Source organism: Urocitellus parryii, chromosome X (assembly GCF_045843805.1).
Source record: "Urocitellus parryii isolate mUroPar1 chromosome X, mUroPar1.hap1, whole genome shotgun sequence".
Lineage (NCBI taxonomy): Eukaryota > Metazoa > Chordata > Mammalia > Rodentia > Sciuridae > Urocitellus > Urocitellus parryii.
The window spans coordinates 130,945,904-130,966,200 of NC_135547.1; the positions used below are offsets into that span (position 1 = coordinate 130,945,904).

The following is a 20,297-nucleotide window of genomic DNA, read 5'->3' on the forward strand; positions in this document are numbered from 1 at the left end:
CTGAACTTTTTTTTTTTCTTGCTGTTTTCCTGGGCCAAATCGTGAACTGGATTGGTCTTCGGCATGAAAAAGGTTTATTTCTGCAAACAAGCAGAATACAGCGTGCTTTAATGAGTATTGGGTATCTCGATGATAAACGTTTTTTCAAAAAATGAAGATCCAATTCTCCCTCTTTGGGATGTCCAATGCTCGTCTGGGGGGGGGGGTATACCTGGTGTGTTCTCTGATTGACAAGCTCAGAGAGACCGCAGGCTGCCCATGAATGTAGGGAAAAGAGTGGGGAAAAGAGTGGTGGAAATTCGAATTAAATCCACGCTGAAAAACCTCCTCTCACGCGGGTCAGAATGGTGCTCGTCAAGAACATCTATAATAATGAAGGGCGGAGAGTGTGGGGCGAGAAAAGAACACTTTACACCGTTGGTGGGGGCTGTAAATTAGATGACCCAGCTGGACCACTCCTCCCTATCACCTCGCTGCAATGATCCACGCACACCCAGGTTCAAAGCAGCCCAGTTCACAGCAGCCAAACTATGGAGCCAGCCTGGGGATCCATCAGTGGATGAATGGATAAAGAAAATGTGGTGTATATATGCACAATGGAATATTACTCAGCCATGAAGAAGAATGGCATATGACATTTGCAGGAAAATGGGTGGAACTAGAGATCATCACACTGAGTGACTTTTACCCATCAGCGTGGACCAGGAAGAGGAGGGAAGGGAAGAACTGGGTTGTAATTTTGAGCAAATCATGTTGTATGCGTAGCCCACAGTGAAACCCGCTGTTCTGCTTAATTAATACACACCAGTTAAAAAGAAATTGTATTTTAATAATTTAAAATAATTCTTCAGATATATAATCTTAATAATTTAAAAATTATTTTAAAATGTTATTATTTTAATAATTTTTATTGTGTTTAGTATCATGTTTTGAGAAATCTTTACACGATTTTTAGGATTTTATCAGAGGTTTTAGGCTTCAAAAAACGGAGGTGGCTTGCCATTGGCCAGACCGAGTCACATGATCATGCCTGACTGCAAGGGATTCTGGGAAATGTAGTTCCTCCGTCAGCCCAGGAACCAGGCCCCATTGGTCAAGTTTCGCGGATTTAAAACTATTGAGAAGGAAAAACTGGGCCAAACAGCCTGGATTCTCTACTCTCCAGCGCTGTAGTTTTCTTCTGCGGTTTTGATTTCATGGTGTAGAGTTTCCAGCCATTTCTAAGAAATTCCCAACGTGTTTATTTATCTTTTTTTTTTTTTTTTTGGAATGGGGTAATTAAAACTCAGAGAGGTTGTGAAACTTATAAAAGTTTGCACAGCTTCAAGAAACCTCCTTGTCCTCCTCCTCCTCTTCCTTCACTGCTTCCTGGTGCCCGGTCCTGAGCTGCTCTCCTCCTCCAGGCCCTTCCGCCATTTTGTTCTGCCTCCCCTTGGGCCAGAGCCATGGAGTCGGCCACCAGGGACTGGACCTCGGACACCAGGAGCCCCAGACAAACTCTTCCTCCTCTAACCTGTTTTGTTTCAGGTCTTTTGGTGACAGTGATGAAAAAGCTCACTCAAACCCCCCAACCCCAGATTGAGCCCCTGAAACAGTGAGTCCCTAAGAAATCCTTCTGACAAGTTGACTTACCTCGGGTGTTTTGTCACAGTCACGGCGATCTAACATATATCCCAATATCGTCACCCTCTGGTCCTGGGGCGGGGTTTGATCTTGTCACGGTCTGACCCGATTTTATATGTTCCTAAGTCCTTGATCCTCAACCCAGAAAGGGACTCATGAAGATGAAACTTAACACAGGGCAACCGTCAAAGCCAAGAGTTTCCTTTGGCATTTGTTTATTTGTCGATTGGAGAGTTGGAGGACGTGCTGAGGTTCACACTCAGGGCCCGGTGCCTGCAAAGTGCCCGCCCTGTCCCTGGGCCACCCCCAGCGACCACCGTTATGTGAAGGAATTAAAAGTGGTTTAGGACAGTCATGGGAATGGGCAGACATCCATCAAAAGTGTTTAGATTCCACCTCGGTGTGCGGGTAGGAATCTCAGGGTGGTTGTTTTTTTGGTACCAGGGATTGAACTCAGGGGCTCTTGACCCCTGAGGCCCGTCCCCAGCCCTATTTTGTATTTTATTGAGAGACAGGGTCTCCCTGAGACTCTTGGGTGGCCCACGCCTGTCATCCCAACTGTTGGGGAGGCTAAGGCAGGAGGATCACTAGTTCAAAGCCAGCCTCCACCAAAGGGAGGCCCTAAGCAATTCAGGGAGACCCTGTCTCTCAATAAAATGCAAAATAGGGCTGGGGACAGGGCTCAGGGGTCGAGGGACCCCAAGTTCAATCCCTGGTACCAAAAATAAAAGAGAAAAATGAGGAACGTGATTCTGAGACACGAGGGTTACAAGTTTTGGGTCCTTTTTCAAATCGAGGCTATTTCACCCCTCTCTGGAGACCTGCAGCCAAGGTGACAAGGTGAACCCCAGGGACTTGGGGGGGGGGGTCCTCTGTACCAGTTCCAGCCTGCCATGACCTCCAGAATCTTTGGTTCTGATATTTGGGGCAAAGTGTAAAAACTTACGTCATTACAAACCTCTACTGAATCAAACTGGATCCCAAGGCTATTTTTTTTTTCGCCCTGTCCCTCAAAGTGTCCCTAAAAATAGAGCGAATGGCTCAGACCCTCTTTAGATGTTGAAGCATCTAGGAGGTTTCCCCTCCGTGAATAGACAAAGGTACAAACCAAGGGCGGAGGCTGAGGCAGGAGGCTGGCAAGTTGGAGGCCAGCCTCCACCACTCAGTGAGGCCCTAAGCAATTTAACAAGACTCTGCCTCAAAATTTTAAAACAACACTTTTTTAAAAAAAAAAAAAGGCTGGCAACATAGCTCAGTGGTAAAGCACCCCTGGATTGCATTCCCAGTATAAAAAAAGGAAAAAAAGAATTTTCTAGAAAAAAAAGTCTTGCAAGACCCATTTCCACGAGGTGATTTTAACACGCGGTGACTTTAGATTTTAAAACCTCAAATTCCATTTGGAGGGGACAGACAGGGGACGGAGGGCCCTGGAAATCCCTCCTGCCCCTTGCAGGGGGCGAAGGGGCAGTGTCAGTAATGAGGGCCGCAGCCTCCGTCCCCGAGACCCCTCTGCTCCCTGGCCTCTGCAGCCGGGCTCAGCCTCCGTCCCCCTCCGCCCCCCTCCGCCCCGTGAAGGCAGCAGCTGCGGGGTGGAGGCCACAGGTAGAGAATCCTTCTGGAGGCAGCTGGCCTCCTTCCGCAGGTGGGAATGCACTGAAATAGAAAAGGAGCTTTTCTGCGGGACGGTCCCCGGCGTCGTGGGGTCCTTGTGGGGACCTCGGGAAGACCTGGGCAGCTTCACACCGTCTCTGGATCTGGAAGGGAAGGGGCCAAAGGTCTCAGGTCGGGGCCGGGGAGGAAGCTGCATCCCTCATCCCAAATGCATTTGGGGAGGATTTCCGCGAAAGCTTTTTGAGTTATAACTGGTATTTGTGTGAGCCTCTTTTTTTTTTTTTTTTTTTTTTAATGCGGCCTCATCGGATCTGAAGCGCGGAGGGTAATTATTTTCTTCTTTTTTTTTCTTACTTTTTAGTACCGGGGATTGACCTCGGGGGCACTCAGACCCCCGAGCCCCTGTCCCCAGCCCTATTTTGTGTTTTATTGAGAGACAGGGGGCACCCTGTGTGGCTCAGGGACTGTCAGTACCGCGTCTCGGCCAGCAGAGGGCGCGCGAGGCCAGGTTTTGGAGACCATCCCAAACTCCCTCCGGAGGGAGGCCGCCCGCGGAGGCCCGGGCAGACCTCCACCTGGGTGGTCTCCCATCCTCCCCCGGTTCTGGGTCCTGCCGTTGGAGGGTGTCTATGGCTCCCTGGGTCCCCAAGGGGCTAAGCCCTTGCAGTCTGTAAAAAGCGGCCACCAGGAAGCCTTCGCTTGCCGGCTTAAAGCAGCCCGTACCACGAGAGGGACAAGAGAAGGAACTTACCACTGGCCCGAAAGCAATTCCTCCTCTGGTTGGACTTGAAGTAGCTGACCCCGGCCCCCACCAAGGCCACCACCACCACAGACACGATCGGGGACACGATTCTGGCCACCGTGTTGCCTGCAGGGTGGACAAAGAAAGTCTGCCTGAGGAGAAAAATATTGGTGAGCAGAACCGCGGCTAAAATGGGCGGCTCGGAGAAGGGCCTGGAGAGGCGCCTGGCGAACCGCGTCCTTCAGGGGACAGACACCCAGGGCCGCGCTCTGCACGCTCCGCTCCGGGGTCTGCAGCCCTTGATGGACAGGCTCCGGTTCAGCCGCAGGGCTGTGCCTCGGCACGCTGTCGGGGCTGCCGAAGCCCCGGATGCTCAGCACAGTTCCTTTACAACCCAGCCCGGGGTCTGCTCAGAAGGGACCCCTGTCCTCCAGGGCACTTGAAACCACCTCTAGGTGACTTAGGGTGGCTGGAAGCCGTGGGGACACTGGTGACCCAGCTAAAGGACAATTTTCAATCCGTGCTTGGGTGGGCTCCATCTGTGGCTGTAGAACCCACAGACATGGAGGGACAGGGCAGAAAAGTGTCGCATAAGAGAAATTGTGTATATGTATATGTGTGTGTAATGATGTGATCGCATCCACATCACATGCATTGAATTATATGCGAACTGTCTGAGTGACATGTGATAATTGACCATGTAAAATATAATATGCATAAATAATGTATGATCATATAATACATGTGATTACATAGCTTATTACATACGAGATATATATATATATCATAATATACTATGAAATATATGTTACCTAAGGTTGTGTATAAGATATAATAATCACATAATTATAGTAAATAATATGTAAAATATATTAAGTATACATAATCATCGCTTTGGTGGAGGCTGACTTTGAACTCGTGATCCTCCTACCTCAGCCTCCCGAGCTGCTGGGATGGCAGGCGTGCACCTCGGTGCCCGGCTGTGTGTATAGTTTTTTTTTAATAAAAAAACAAAAAAAAAACTAGAACATTCCTGCTAGGAGTTGTTTCCAAAACCAGGCTGATTCTCTCGTGCCCTGAAACAGAAACACCCTCCAAATATAGACGTCCTCCCTTCCTACAAAGTGTCCACGCACCGAGAACCGAGGTTGGGGACCTCTGTATACATACGCAGCCATATGTATGTGTGTACAGGAAGAGGAAAGGTGCGTATATGTCACTATGTCACTGTATTTGTATTTATCGACACTTGTCACTGTCTAGATGTGTAGGTAGGTACATATATTGATTGATTGATTGATCGACTGATCAATAGATACATCGATCAATGAGAAGAAGGGGAAGCCTAGTTTGCATTTGGAGTCACCAGCGATGTCCCTGCAGACGGGCTCCGACAGCCCAGCCCAGGTCTGGGTGCGGGAGGTGACGGACATGGATGTCCCGTGTGGGCTGGAAGACTGTCGTCACCTCACCATCTGTTTACCTTGCCTCTCGGGCCTCCCCAGAGGGACCGGCCTCCCTCCCTCCTTCGCCTGCCCAGGTCCACACCCCTGTGCAGGGCGGCCGGGCTGCATTCCTGCTCAGGGGGCGGGCTCTGGGTGGGCCTCCCCGGAGGCTGGGCTTTGGCAGAAGGGAGGCTGGGCTGGTCCTCAGCCGGGTGTGGCTTCTCTCTTCGGCGCCCTGCCCTGTTGGCGGCCATGGGAACGAGCCTCACCCCCGAGGGACGTGAGATCCCAGCGGAGGCAGAGACAGGAGGCCTCAGCTGCAGCCCCAGGTCTACAGGGAGACTCGGCCCCTCAACCAAGAGGGCGAGCAGCCTCCATCCAAGCACCACGGAGCAGGGAGGCCGGGTGGGCCTTAAACCACAACCATCAAATACCTCGATGGTAGCAAACAGTTGGGGGGGTTCTTTTGTTACGCAGCGAAGCTGACTGATACTCACCGCTTTCCTCTCTGCGCCCCTTAGACGTCATTCCGGTGCGGTCATTGCTACCAAGTGGCCCCCACCCACCCACCCACCCCGTGTGGGCTCCCTCTTTCCCATGAGTCACAGGACCCCAGGGGGTCAGCCTGGGCTGCAGGGGCTTCTCTGCCCTTCTCTCTGCCCTTCTCGGCTCTCTCTGATTTGAGGGACACGAGGTGTCCACACCGGATTCCCAGGGTCAGGGGACAGAGATGGCCGAGACGGCGGGGCTATGATAAGGAATCAAGGGGTTCTCCTGAGATGCCACACCCAGGCACCTGCTTCCCAGTCCACCTAAGATATGGCCACGCCGACGCCGTGGCCGCTGGGCATGGCCGGTCCCCGCCGTCCTCTCCCGTAGTGGACGGGACAGCCTCGGGGTTGGGCGCGCGGGTCGCGATCATCCTGGGTCTGCGCTCAAGCGGGTTGGGACCAGGTCCCTGGGAGGGCGGGGACCCTGCCCCCTGCTAGTTGGCCCTTTGGGCGCAGCGTCCTCTGTCCTGTGCCCTGAGATGGCCGATGGGGCATTTGAGGGCTTAGCTGGGGCAGAACGACCCTCCCCTCCCCTGACCCGCAGCTGTCTGTCCCGGGTGCTGAGTGACTGTCCCCTGCACAGGCGCCATGAGGACCCTCGGGCCAGGCCCGGGCTGCAAGGCGCGACAGCCCCGGGCTGTCCCCACCTCTGCTCCCTGTGAATGCCCGTGGGTGGCGCAGCCTGTGGACGGGGCACGTGAAAAGTGCAGTCAGGGGGGACAGGGGACGGCCACCGGGGTGGGCACAGCGCCCGTCTACACCGCGCCCGCCCACCCGGGTCCGAGGAGACGTGGCGGGCTCACCTTGTGGGTTGCCGTAGGTGGACTGTCCGTCTCCACCTGCAAACAGAACAGGACACGGTCACGCGCTCAGCTCCGCCCGCGCACGTCTGAGAGGCTCAGGGCGCAGGCGCGGGGCTGCCGAGGTTTTGCATCGCGCTCGGAAGCGGAGCGCACGGGCCACGGGGGCCAGGTGGCCGGGCAGAGGGCAGGCGCAGGGACTTCGGGGTGGGCAGGGTCACTCGGGTGTGCGACACACAGCGCAGGCACACACACACGCAGCGAGCTACACCAGTGTGCACGCACACCCACCACGGTACGTGACACACGCAGACACACAGCAACGCGTGTGCCCATCCACACACGGGTGCACACATCCGTGCCCGCTGCACCCCCGAGGGCAGAACAGCCCTTACACACTCCGTCAAGAGTGTGCAGACGTGTGGATCCACACACCTCCGTGTGCACAGAAAACACACGCAGGCACACGCGCTCACACACCTACACGCACGCACCATGGTAAGACGACTGCACACGTGCGCACCCCTCAGCTCCACGGTCACACACACGCGCACGCAAGAACACACGTGTGCAATTCACGTGCACATCGAGCACAAGATAGAACAGAGTGCATGCACATGCACCTGCGTGCATGCGCGCAATCATGCACATCCTGCACAAGCACATTCGCGTGCCCAAATACACGCGTGTGAGCGCAAAGCGTGCTCACAGGTGCACACACACGTGCACCCGAGGGCCGCAAAAGCTCCCCTCAAGATGTTAAGGCCGCGTGCAAAACAGCTCCCGAGCATCGAGGTGCGTGAGCGCAGGGATCGCAGACCTGGGTGCGTTAGTGGCCCCGCGGGGGGGACAGGCAGACCCCCTCCCATGCCAGGCCGGGGGTTAGTGGGGCGCGAGGACAGCGTCGCCCAGTGCGCCCCTTCCTTTACCATAGGAATTTCCATAACGAGGTTTGGGTCTGTAACCCCCTCTGCCTGCAGGACAGAAGGACCCGTGAGACGCCGGACTGGACCCGGGGAACCGCAGGGCGCAGGCCCCACACCCGAGCCCAGACCTGCCCAAGCCCCCCAGGGACTGGCTCCCGGGCACCCGGGGCCTCCAGGACCTGAGACCCTCTCCCTCTTCCGGAGGACACAGACAGCCCCGGCAGCGGTGAGGAGCCACCGGCCAGGACCCCGGTAAGTGAACAGCAGCGGAGGCCCGTCCAGGCGGCTCCCGGGCCTGTTCCCTGTGAGGGAGGCTCCAAAGGCCACTGGACCAGACACAGGGCCAGTCCCCGAGGGCTCCCGGCCAGGTTAGGACACACACGGACAGGACAGCGCCAGAGCTCACAGCTCCTGCAGCCCCAGAGGGCGGAGGCTGGACCAGGGTCCCCGGCTGAGCTCCCTCCAGGGCTCCAGGGGGCTCCTCCTGCCTCTCCAGCTCCTGGGCTCCAGGTGGCCCTGGGCGGGTGGCCCCTCACTGCAGTCTCTGCCTCCGTCTCCATGGGGCTCCTCCTCTAGGTCTGTGTCCCCTCCTCTGTCTCTGGGGAGGACACGGCCATGGCACGAGGGCCCCCTGACCCAGGAGGAGCCCATCTCAGGACCCTCCACTGACCACCTCTGCAGAGATCCTGTTCCCACACCTGGCCCCAGGACCTTGGGACGTGCTGTGTGGAGAGACAGGTCTTTGCAGAGGGGATGGAGGTGCAGTGAGGTCCCCAGGGTGGCCCTGACCCAGCAGGACTGGGGTCCTCGTAGAGGAGGAGATGAGGACACAGACGCACACCAAGGGACGGCCCCGGGAGGACACAGGGAGAAGACGGCGGCTGCGAGCCCAGGGGAGAGGCCTCGGGAGGAGCCCGCCCTGCCCACACAAGGTTGTGCCTACATCCACTGATAACACGGCCCACCTTTTGCATTATTGAAATGCCACAGGCTATTGACATATGCAGTCTGCTTTGGGCCTCCCTTTGGGTGGAGAGTGACGTTAGCAAGCAGAGCTCCAATGGCAGAAATACCCTCCCAAATACCGTGTCTCTCTCACGCCCCAAGCTTCCCAGTCTCGTGGGACCAGAGTTACAAGAACCGAGCTCGGGCCAGGTGCACGCCTGTCATCCCAGCGGCTCGGGAGGCTGAGGCAGGAGGATCACGAGTTGGAGGCCAACCACCCAAGGAATTCCCATGTCACCGGGTGGGCTCCTTTGGGTGACGCTGCATCAGAGTCTCGCTCCCCATTAAACAAAGCCGTGGGTGCAGAGCCTGGGCTCCCGGGGGACAGGCGGGGTCCTCCCCAGCACAGACAGATGCTGAGTCCCTGGCCTCAGCCGAGGTGGCCCAGCTCACCCAGGACCCCATATACCAGGCCCAGGCGGACCCCAAGGGGAACCAGAAATTCCAGCATCTGGGTCCCCGCTGCCCAGCACCCACATGACGCACCGTCTGTGTGTCCGTAGCCACCATGTCCACCGCTGTATCCACCGCCGCCATCTCCTCCTGTCAGACAGAGAAGGAGGGACTTAGGGACAGCAGGCCGAGCCTGGCTCACGGGCAGTGGTGACCGACGGGTAGGATGGCCAAGGTGATCCCGCCAAAGTGACATCGTCCACGTGATACATCTCACGCCAGGACCAGCTGTGGAGACTCCCGGCTTCACCCAGCTGTATCTGCCACATTGAAACCACTATGGGTGCATGCTGCTACTGCAGAGAGACTTCCGAGGGACCGGCAGCCCCGGGCCAGAATGACCCGCATCAGAAGCACAGCCCCTCCGAGGATCCTGAGTGGGTCTGTGTGGACCGACCCCTTCCAAACGCAGAGAATTTGCCTTAGAAGTTCACCTAGAGACCTACAGAAAGATCTATTTCTGGCCAGGCACGGTGGCACCCGCCTGTCATTCCCCCCGGCTCTGGAGGCTGAGGCAGGAGGCTGGTGAGTTCAAAGCCAGCCTCAGCCATTTAGCGAGGCCCTCAGCCTATTTAGAGACCCTGTCTCTAAATAAAATGTAGAAAAGGGGCTGGGGGTGGGGTAATAAATTGTCCCTTACGGATTCCATCCCTAGTACAAAAAAAAAAACCCCTATATATATGTAATTTCTTGTTACCTCTTTAGATATACTCATATGTGGGTACACACGTGGGAAAATGTAGACCTTTGCATAAAGATATTTGTGGATACCTAAAGTCACATCAAGAGATCTATGCATGTGACATTAAAGGGTACAAACATATAAATGTGTGCACACGTGTTGTAAAGGTGCATACCTGAGGGTAGACATGCTTTGTATCGGGCCATACAGACATTCATGCAAATGCACATAAAAAGGTACTCGCAGGGTCAAACAGGCATATATTTGCATATGATTATCATATGCAAATATCACATATATGTATGAATGTCTATGCAAATACCATACATATATTTGCATATAAATATCATATGCAAATATCATACATACATGTACATATAAATATCATATGCAAACAGCATGCATATATTTACATATAAATATTATATGCAAATACCATGCATATATTTGCATATAAATACCATATGCAAATATCACACATACATGTACATATAAATATCATATGCAAACACCATGCATGTATTTACATATAAACATTATATGCAAATATCATGCATATATTTACATATAAATACCATGTGCGAATATCATGCGTATATTTGCATATGGATATTATATGCAAATATGATGTAAATGTGCATGAGCATATGATAGACACCTAAAGGTCCGTGCGCATATACAATGTACACACAGACACGATATATGTGTGCATAAGGGCAGCTCTGTGCATGCAGAATGCAGAAAGATTCACAGACCTAGACAGAAAGATGGTCTATATGCACAAAGTTCTATCCATTTGTATACAAATGGTCTATACAGACAGGCATATATTAACCGCCTTCTGTATAGCCACAGGGAGGTCATTTTACCTGAAAATGACCATGGTTTTCTTTTCCTTCCATCCTGGGCACTGCACCCAGGGGAGCTTAACCTCTGAGCCATACCCGCAGCCCCTTTTGAGTTTTTATTTTGAGACGGGGTCTCACTGAGTCGCTTAGAGCTTTGCTAAGTTGCTGAGGCCGGCCTCCAACTTGTGGTCCTCCAGCCTCAGCCTCCCGAGTCCCAGGGATGCACCTTGGTGCCTGGCGTGAGCACAGGTCTTGAGAGGTGGGTCGGTGCACAAGCCCCCGATGCAGGGATGGACAGACCCTGTTTGTGTCCTGCAGGGGTGACCTCCCTCCTCACGGGTTCTGTCCCCACCCTCCCTCTCTGGGCACACCTGAGGCTCAAAGCGGCTCTGCCCCTATGTACCTGCGGGCGGCCTGGGCCTGGGCGGGTAGCGTCCATCATCGTCGTTGTGATGGTACCCTGTGGGGCAGAGGCACAGCGTGAGGCCCACGTCCCGCCCACACACCCCTACCGGACCCACAGGCCGGGGGCCTTTGTTGGGGACAAGCCCTGTGCACGCAGCAGCTCTTTCCAGGGATCCCGCAGACACATCTGCTGGGTGTCCTGTGGGCAGACAGGGACACTGGCCAGCAGCCTGTAGGAACTGCGCTCTGCAAACACAGGGGCCTGCCTTGCTGTCACCTGTGCAAGGGTCCTGGGGCCCGTCCTGCTCAGAGTCTCCCATCAGGATGCTGTGCCCCCTCCCTGCCAGGTGCCACCCTCTCTCTCCTCCCGCCCCTGGTTGGCGGGGCCTCCAATGGCCGATGCAGCCCCCTGACCCTCACCTCCGCCCTGGAGGCGTCTCCAGCCTCAGCCCCTGCTCCCCACGACCCCAGACCCTCCTCCTCTTTCAGGTCCAAAATGACCTCCCTCTCCCACCCAGCAAGCCCAAGCCGGACCAGCGTCGTGCTGTTTGGACGTTCGGCCCCCAACACTGGGCTGAATGAACCTTTCTTCTTTATAAATGCAGCCAGCCTGGGCTAAGTCATTATAGTAACAGAGAGCAACGTAGGAAGGGTTCAGAAAGAGGAGATGCTCCCGTTGAGAACCAGGAGGAAGGTCGCTCTTACTCCTTTGTTTCTTTAGTGCACACGTAAAATAAAAAGCCACTATATGCCATCACGTGACACGGGCAAAGCCAGACAGACCTATATGTCATGCATTCCCCGGGCGCTGGCCAGCGATTCAAGTAGCCCGCTGTGAAACTATCCCAGAGGGGAATTCACCAACGAGCGCCACTGCGTATGGAGTTTCAAGTGCTCCCGGATCAGTCGCCTCCGGAATCTGAACGGGACTCAAGGTCCTTACCTCCTCCGCTGTTATCGGAGCTCCCAGGCTGTGGGCGAGGCTGGGGTTTTGGCCTTGGGTAGATATCTGCAGGAAGAGAGCTCAGGGATTTCAGGGAAAGTGTGACGTACTCACCCCGAGCGTGTGCGCACCCCAGGACCTTTGCACACCACCAGCTGCCCACCCCAGGACCTTTGCACACCACCAGCTGCCCACCCCAGGACCTTTGCATGGGGTGTTCTTTCGGTGGGAATCTCTCTGCCTGATGCCTCTGTGGCTCTGGCTGGGGTAAAGGACCTCTGGGTTTGTCAGTCACCACTGGAGTGACATTGCAGGCGGCGCAGCATACATTGGGGATGCTCTGGACACACCCTCTTGGATACCAGCCACGGGGGACTGCAAATTAACCGTCCAGCTCTGCACGCTAGATTCAAACCCCGGAACCGGAGCCAGGGAGCCGCCTTCCTGTGCGCGGAGGCAGGAATGGGAACATCCAGCTCTGAGTCACACAGGGCCCCGCCCGAGCTGGGACCTCGGCCAGGCCCTCGGGTTGGTGAGTCACTCCGGGAGGGGAAGGGCCAGCGTCCAGACCCCGTGGCTCTGACGGGTCCTGCGCAGGGAGAGCCCCAGGGCAAGTGGCCAGAGCTGGGAAGAAGAAGAACCGGCCCCGGGTGTTAGGGAAAGGAGCCGAACTTACTGCCTCCGCTGTCCGGGTTTGCAGGCTGGGGGCCGAAAGGGGGCCTGGGCTTGGGGTAGATATCTGTGGGAACAAGGGTGCAGGCTTAGAAGACCCCCCAAATCCTTCTATGACCCTTCTGCAGGACACACACCTCAGGCCGGGTGCCAAGGCCCACGCCTGTCTTCCCAGCGGCTCGGGAGGCTGAGGCAGGAGGATGGCAAGTTGGAGGCCAGCCTCAGCCATTTAGCAAGGCTCTGAGCAACTCAGGACCAGCCCATTGCCCAGCCCTGACCCTGCTTCCTGGATTCTTGTCCTGTTTTTTTTTTGCCTTGAGGACGGTTCCCTAGTCCCCAGACACAGTCCACTCAAAGTCCCTTCCCGGGTGTCCACACACACGGCTCTCTCCTTCTCTCTCCTCCGTGAATTTATTTAATTTTTAATTTTTTTTTGTGCTTCTGAGATGGGGCTCCCCAGGATGGGCCTGGCGCTCGGCAGGTGCCCCCCCACAGAGCTCCAAGCCCCGCCCCAGAGCCACCGGGTCCCTATTTAGGGCGTCCTGCCCGGGCTCCAAGTTCGGGTGACACTGGCCCTCTGTTTCCGCATTTCTTTATACAGTTGTTGAGCACAGTCCTGCTACGGTCTAGAGAGGTGACGTCCCCAAAGGTCACGGGTGAGACCAAGCCGGAAGGTTCAGAGGTGACATGACCACCTTACAGAGGTGTAGACTCATAGTGGATTAATCCACTTGGATGGACTCGCTGGGTGGTGACTGCAGCAGGTGGAGTGTGGCTGGAGGAGGGGGTCCCTGGTCTCGTTCGACAGTCCCCTACATCATTTTGGTCCTCGAAATACGCCCTCTGGGGCCCAAGGCAGGTGTCCCCAACTGTCGCTGGCTGAGTGACACAGTGGCCCCCAGGATTATTTGGCATCGTCCTTTTGACTGGCACTCTGAGCTGCCCAGGAGCTGATGGACCAGGACACGCACTGTCCCCAGGGCGGGAACCAGCCCTGTGTCCCCAAAGAGAACGCGATGCATCCGCCAATTGTCATTGAGACCGACCTGAGCAGCTCACTACCGCCCCCAGTGGTCGGCTCAGGAACTGCAGGGCGGGCAATGGTGACCCTTTTCTGGCGGGTTGGGGGGGGGGTACCAGGGGCTGAACCCAGGGACACTCGACCCCTGAGCCCCGTCCCCAGCCCTATTTTGCATTTTATTTAGAGACAAGGTCTCCCTGAGCTGCTAACAGCCTCCCTTTGGCTGAGGCTGGCTTTGAACTCGCCATCCTCCTGCCTCAGCCTCCCGAGCCTCTGGGATGACAGGTGTGGGCCCCTGGGCCTGCCCCTGGCCACCAGTCACCCATTTCCCATCTCTTTGGATGTCTCGATTCTGGCCAATTTATATAAACGGGATCCTGGGCTCTGTGCCCTTTGGGGTCTGGCCTTTGTCACCGAGAAGCTGATGCTCATGTTGTGGCTGGTGTCGCGGCTTCATCCTTTTGCATGGTTCAGTAATATTCCAGGGTGCATGGGCCACCTTGTTCCTTTTTCATGGCCTAGTCATATTCCACAGCGTGGCCGGACTAGATCGTATGCATGCCTTCATCGTTTGATGGACGCCATGCCTTGGTCTCACCTTTTGGCTTTACCGAATCGTGCTTCTACGTACGCGGCCTGCAGGGTTCTCGACACCTGATACCATCTATTTCTAAAATCCTAACCCTCCTAGTGGACACGATGGAGCTTCTCAAGGTGGCTTTTTTGATTTGCATTTGCCCGGTGACCAGCATTTGCTTGTGGCATCTACTGACCGGCCCCCCATCCCTCCCCCCCCTCGACACCCTACAACAGCCCTACAAAGCGTCTACACCCATCGCTGCCAAAGCCTCCGGCCCAGGGTGCGGCCCCCCGTGATGCCCCGAACGGCCACTCACCTGAGCCTGGCTTCGGGGTAGGTTCTGCGAACAAAGAGAGAAGACAGATTCAGTGAGCCTCCAAGATTTACCGGCGGCTTGGAGACAGGGCGTCCATGTCCTCGCTCAAAGGAAACCATGAAGAGAAACTGCAAAGCCGTGAGGAATGGGGACTGTCCACCAGCTGCCCAGGGGCTGTGTCGCTGCCCACAGATGGCCAGCAGGGACGACAGCACCCAGGACGGGAGCCGAGAGCCTTGGGATGGCAGGTTTTTGCATCTGTGAAGCTTAGATAAAGCCACACTTGGAAGGACTGGGAAAAGCAAGTCAAGAGACATTTTCAGCTTTCGAAACGGTGCGTCTCCTCACTCCTCTGACCCACTCACTGATTCACGCGGCAAACATCGGCTGGGTGCCCACTAGTACCAGAAGAGGTGCCGGTCCCTCTGGGCACCCAGATCACCCCTACGGTGCACATGGGAACATCCAGAGGTCAGAATTCTTGGAAGCGGGTATCAGGTAGGGAGTGCTCAAGGTGCAACCTTGCTCTGTGACTCAGGTGTGGGCGCAGGTGGGCATGTGGGGGCAGCAGGGGGTTGGAGTCTTCACAGAGCAGAGAAGATTGGACACACATCCCGGGTGTCCAATGGCCAGAGTCCTTCCAAGGACCCAAATGTCTACTTGGATGGACTAACTGTAGGCAGGTGGGGTGTGGCTGGAGGAGGGGGTCCCTGGGCTGTGCCTTGGGGGTCTCTGTCCTGTCCCTGGTGAGCAGAGCTCTCTCTGCTCCCTGGTGCCCTGTCCTGAGCTGCCCTCCTCCTCCAGGCCCTGCCGCCATCTTGTTCTGCTCCCCTTGGGCCAGAGCCATGGAGTTGGCCACCAGGGACTGGACCTCGGACACCAGGAGCCTCAAATAAATTTTTCCTCTTCTAAGCTGGGGACTGGGCTCAGGGGTCCAGTGCCTCACCAAAGTCCCCAGGGTATCCCTGGAGCACAGGGTCCAATCTAGCAAGACAAGGGTCGGAACCGATGGCCAAAGTGGACCTCTGCAGAGAGACTTCTAGAAGGGCGTCTGTGGGTTTCCCGAGGAGGCTGGCCTCCCTGGAGAGAACGCGAACCTCAGCCCCCAGGGATTCCCAGCTGACCCTAGAGCCCTGGCCCAGCGGGGACCAGGCCAATCCCCACTGAGAACACGGGCACTTACCTGGGTCATCCAGGGCGTCCGCCAGGTCAAAATCTCCCTGAGCTGTTGGAGCAGAGAGGGCACAAGTCACATGGGGAAGCAAAAGGTGACAGATGACAACTGCAGGGACCCCTGTGCTCCTGCCTGCATGGCCCGCCGGTCCCTCTGGGCACCAAGATCACCCCACCGTGCGGCACGCTGTAGGATCTGACTCCCTGGAGCTCAGGGGTCCTCCTGAGCCCCAATCTCTGTGGGTCGTGGTATCAGAGGGGTCCCTGCAGCCACCCTCCAGGACACCTAAGGGTGACCGTGTAAGGAATGATGGTGGGTGGTCAGGGACAGCCTGTCCAGTCCTGTTGGTGGCATTTCAAGAATCCCAGCCTCCTATCTGCCCCAGGACCCTGGCATCACTACCATGCCTATTTCCCAGGTGAGAAACCCGGGAGCAGCAGGAGGGGAAGGGCAGGGCAGAGGCTGAGTCTGCACTTAGACTCGGGCCCAGTCACCAAGTCCCAACGGAGGCGGGGCCTGGGGAAACCCCAGGAGCCCTGTGACGGAGCCACCGCCCTCCTCGGTGCTCCCAAGGCCACACCCAGTGTCTCACATAGCCAGAGCCTCTGCCTTACTCCCTCCGTGGAGGCTGGCCTCTCTGAAAGGCTGTTTCCCAACTGCACTGGGGTGGAGGCTGGGTCTTATCAGAGAAGCCACAGGAGGGCAGGGCTGGAGACTGTCCCCAGATATCACCAGCCCGCAGCAGGGACCTGTTTGCCCACGGAGGTGACTTCCAGAGACTTCCCTCCTGGAGCCCTTCTCTGTCCTCTCTTCTCTTTTCTTTATTGGGGAGGGGTATTGGGGACTGACCTCAGGGGCACCGGACCCCCGATCCCCGTCCCCAGCCCTATTTTATTGAGAGACAGGGTCTCCCTGAGCTGCTTAGGGCCTCCCATGGCTGAGGCTGGCTTTGAACTCGCGATCCTCCAGCCTCAGCCTCCCGAGCCTCTTCCCATATCCCATGGCCTCCTCCAGCTCTGACAGGCGGCCAGGGACCCCGTGGGTGGGCAGGACGTGGGAGGGGCCCGGAGGAAGCTGAGCAAACTGGCCGGGCGAGGTTTTTGCCTGGTTTTGAGAGTCGCTTTCCAAGTAGGAGTGTCCCGGGGCAGCGTGACTCACACACACGCGGGGAGGGCGTGGGTGCCGCCCGGGCCTCCCGGTTGGGCCTCCCAAAACCCAGGCATGGCGACAGCCCCTGTCCTGCGAGATGGGCGGGAATCTGCCCTGCGATGGGGGCGGGGAGCCCAGCCAAGGGTCCCCAGGAGTGGGGGGGGGGGCGCTCAGGGCGCGGCCAGCCCGGGCGGTGGACATCGCGCGGGCATCTTGCTCTCAGGAGGCCACGGACTTCAGAACGCGTGTCTCTCGGACTTGCTTTCTGGTGGCTTGCGCTGGGTGGCCTCTGAATCCAACCCTGCTGTGTTCTGGGACCCCTAGCACCCCCCACCCCCAGGAGTTGGGGACAGCAGCCTGCTGTGCTGTCCTCTGGTTTCAGGCGGGTCCCCGGGGAAGGCCGGTAGAGACTCGCCCCTGCGCAGAGCAGCGCAGCATTTTTGCACGAGGTTCCCCCGGCCCCGCGCATGCGCACAGAGAGAAGTCATGCGGCGGATCCTGCAGGGGGCGCTGCGAATGCAGCTGCAGACATCCCCCGGCCTCGTCCTGCAACCAGACCCCGGCCCCGGCCGCATTGGGTGCAAAAGCATGCAACCTGCAAAGACCCTCGGATCCTGACTTCTGTCCACACCCGCCGCCGGTGACCCGTGCACACAGCCAGCAGCCCAGACCCCGCGGCTCGGCTCCACCCAGGGGAGAGAACAGGCCCCGGGCGGGGCTTGGAAATAAAGGGAAAAAAATAAAAAATAATAATATGTTTTTTTTTTTTTTTAAGGGTTTCCAAAGCCCTGGCCGGGCGCAGCACCAATTCCAGCAGAATTTGCACACGAAGCGGCGCGGCATTGAATTCAAGTCTACCGAGGCCACCCGATGGCAAACACAGCTGGCTCCTCTATTGTGTGGTGCAAACCAGTGTCACCTCATCTGCAAAACATCTGCCTTTCCTAGTGACAGTTGGTGGGTTTTAGTACCAGGGATCGACCTCAGGGGCCCTCCACCCCTGAGCCCCCTCCGCAGCCCTATTTTTTTTTGCATTTTATTTACAGACAGAGTCTCCCCGAGCTGCTGAGGGCCTCGCTCAGTTGCTAAGGCTGGCCTCCAAATTGTGAGCCTCCTGCCTCAGCCTCCGGAGTCGCAGACATTACATTACATTACACTGCACTCCCCACGATTTTTCAAAAAAAAATTTTTTTCCTATAAAGAGGATTTTTTGCGCTTTCTCGGAAAGCGGTTGCACAATGGCTTTCTGAGTCTCTGGACCTTGAGGAACTCCCTGCAGCCCTTGCCCAGCACGTGGGAAGCCCGGGGGCGGGGGGTGGATTCTGAGCTCTGCAGACACAGAAAGAAACAAAGTAACCAACAAGGAAAGGCCACTGTGCCCTGGGCAGCCGCCCTCCCTCCCTGCATTTCTGTCCAGTGTCTGAGCACCTCAGACCCCACGGGTCTCCCAGGCTCCCTGCAGAATCAGCTCACCGTCTACTTTGCAGGGACGGTCACCAGAGACCCCCACCACAGCCACCGCATTGCACGGAGACCACCGCAGCCCCAGGCAGAGAACAGTTCTGCAAACACACCCGCCCGGTACCGACTGCCCTGCCTCCTCCTCCACCCTCGCAGCCCACAATTAGTATTTCAGTAGATATTATGCACCTCATGCATACACCACCCACCTGCCGTAGAGCCTGGGGACGTCCCCAGCACCACAACCAGGCTGTTCACACTGCCAGCCTCCAACCTACGAGGCTCAACAACCCTCTTTTCTTAATAAAAATTCCCGGCCTCAGGTATTTTGTGAGGGAAATGGACGAAGGAATACAGAAAGCACTCGGAGAACTCATGTCACCCTGCTGGCCACCAGAAAGACCCTTTTCAAGGGCAAATGAACAAGGCCCTGGAAATATTCATTTATGCACCTGTCAAACGGCCAGTCAGCCGACGTCCCCATCCATTTCCAATGAACCCCGGTGGCTAGATAAAGCAAGTGACTCCTAATGATTGTTGGTGGCCATCTCTGGACCTTCTACAAGTGGACCGTGACCCCCAAACGGAAGCAAGAACGTCTAGATTTAACAGTCCTATAGTCTCAGGCCAAATGCACGGGAGGTGACATCTACAGGTGGCATGGCGGTGTGTAAGTGTCTCCCTTGAGGTTTCTGGGCTCTGGACACCAGAACCAGCCCTGGGCATCTCCTCCGCCCATTCACAACCAGCTAATGACACCCTGTCTTCAAACAGGACAGACAAGAAAGGCCGGTGTCTGGAGGAAGCCTGTCCCTTCCTGACCGACCCTTCTGCCTCTCCCACTCCCCTCTGTCCATCATGCCCTGGAAGGACCCTCGGGGTCCCACGAACCTTCCCGATGCGGTTCCACCCTACAGTTCCGAGGTCCCTGCGCAACGCGATGCCCCATCCCCGAGCCTGGGAGGCGGGCGGAGCGTCTTGGCGGTTCTTTAGTAAACTTTGGCGTCAACTCTTTGCAGGACTCGGACCTGCGGGAACCCAGGCTCGCGGGGGCGCCCGGTGCTCACCTGGGGCGCGCGGCAGCAGACACAGGAGCAGCACCAGGCCGGGCAGCCCCCGCCGGGTCTCCATGGCTGGCTGAGGTCCCCGGGAGCGTCCGTCCCACGTCGTCCCACGTCGCAGCTGGTCTCCTCCGGCCGCCCCGCCCTGCCCTGTTGACGGCGATGTCCCCGCCTGGGCGGGCAGCGAGCGCTGTGTCCAAGTGGAAAATAGGAAACCAGCCGCGCGCGCGCGCGCTGCGCTCCCCGTGCCAGGAAACCCCGACTGCGCTCGAGCCCGGATTCCACCGAGCCCAGGACGAGTGCTCACACGCTCGCCCAGGGCCAGCTGCTCCCAACTGTCCCAGCCAATGGCACCAGCGCAGGCCCTGGGGCGACCTGGGCGGGGCCACATGCCAATCATTCAGCATCCGCGGCTCCTGGACGCCACCGCTGCCCCCGCGCACCTGCTCAGCCACGGGGACCGGACTCGTGCACCCTGGAGCTCGCAGGTGCTTGGCTGAGACCCCTCTGTCACTGGGGTCCTGCACAGAGGGTCAGGGCGTGGCCGCTGCAATCCAGGATCCAGGATCCCAGGGACTTCCAAGAATCCCCCTCCTCTCCCTGGAGCCCCCAATGATCTCGGTGAGCAGCAGAACCCATAGTCAGAAGGGGCGAGGGATCCTACAGTGGCCCTCTCTCTGTCTGTCACCTGAGACCGGGACACTATCATGGGGATCCTGAGAGACCGGATCTGATAACCAAGATGGCTCCTGACCGAGTACCGGGAGGGTAGCATATACAGCGTGGATACGCGGGGCTAAGAGGGGATCTCACGCAGGAACAACGGGAC

At 57.0% G+C, this 20,297-nt stretch overlaps 1 protein-coding gene across 1 annotated transcript; it reads right to left on the minus strand.

Moving 5' to 3' along the window:
* Positions 1-3,272: 3,272 nt before the first annotated feature.
* On the minus strand, positions 3,273-19,719 carry Xg (Xg glycoprotein (Xg blood group)). The gene is made up of 11 exons (XM_026381497.2): positions 19,475-19,719; positions 15,807-15,848; positions 14,624-14,647; positions 12,711-12,773; positions 12,035-12,100; positions 11,090-11,146; positions 9,190-9,246; positions 7,702-7,746; positions 6,776-6,811; positions 3,986-4,102; positions 3,273-3,377 (listed from the first exon to the last, which is right to left on the minus strand). The coding sequence occupies exons 1-11, from the start codon at positions 19,536-19,538 to the stop codon at positions 3,361-3,363; spliced, it is 588 nt and encodes a 195-aa protein (XP_026237282.1). The 5' UTR covers positions 19,539-19,719; the 3' UTR covers positions 3,273-3,360.
* Between the last annotated feature and the right edge of the window lie 578 nt (positions 19,720-20,297).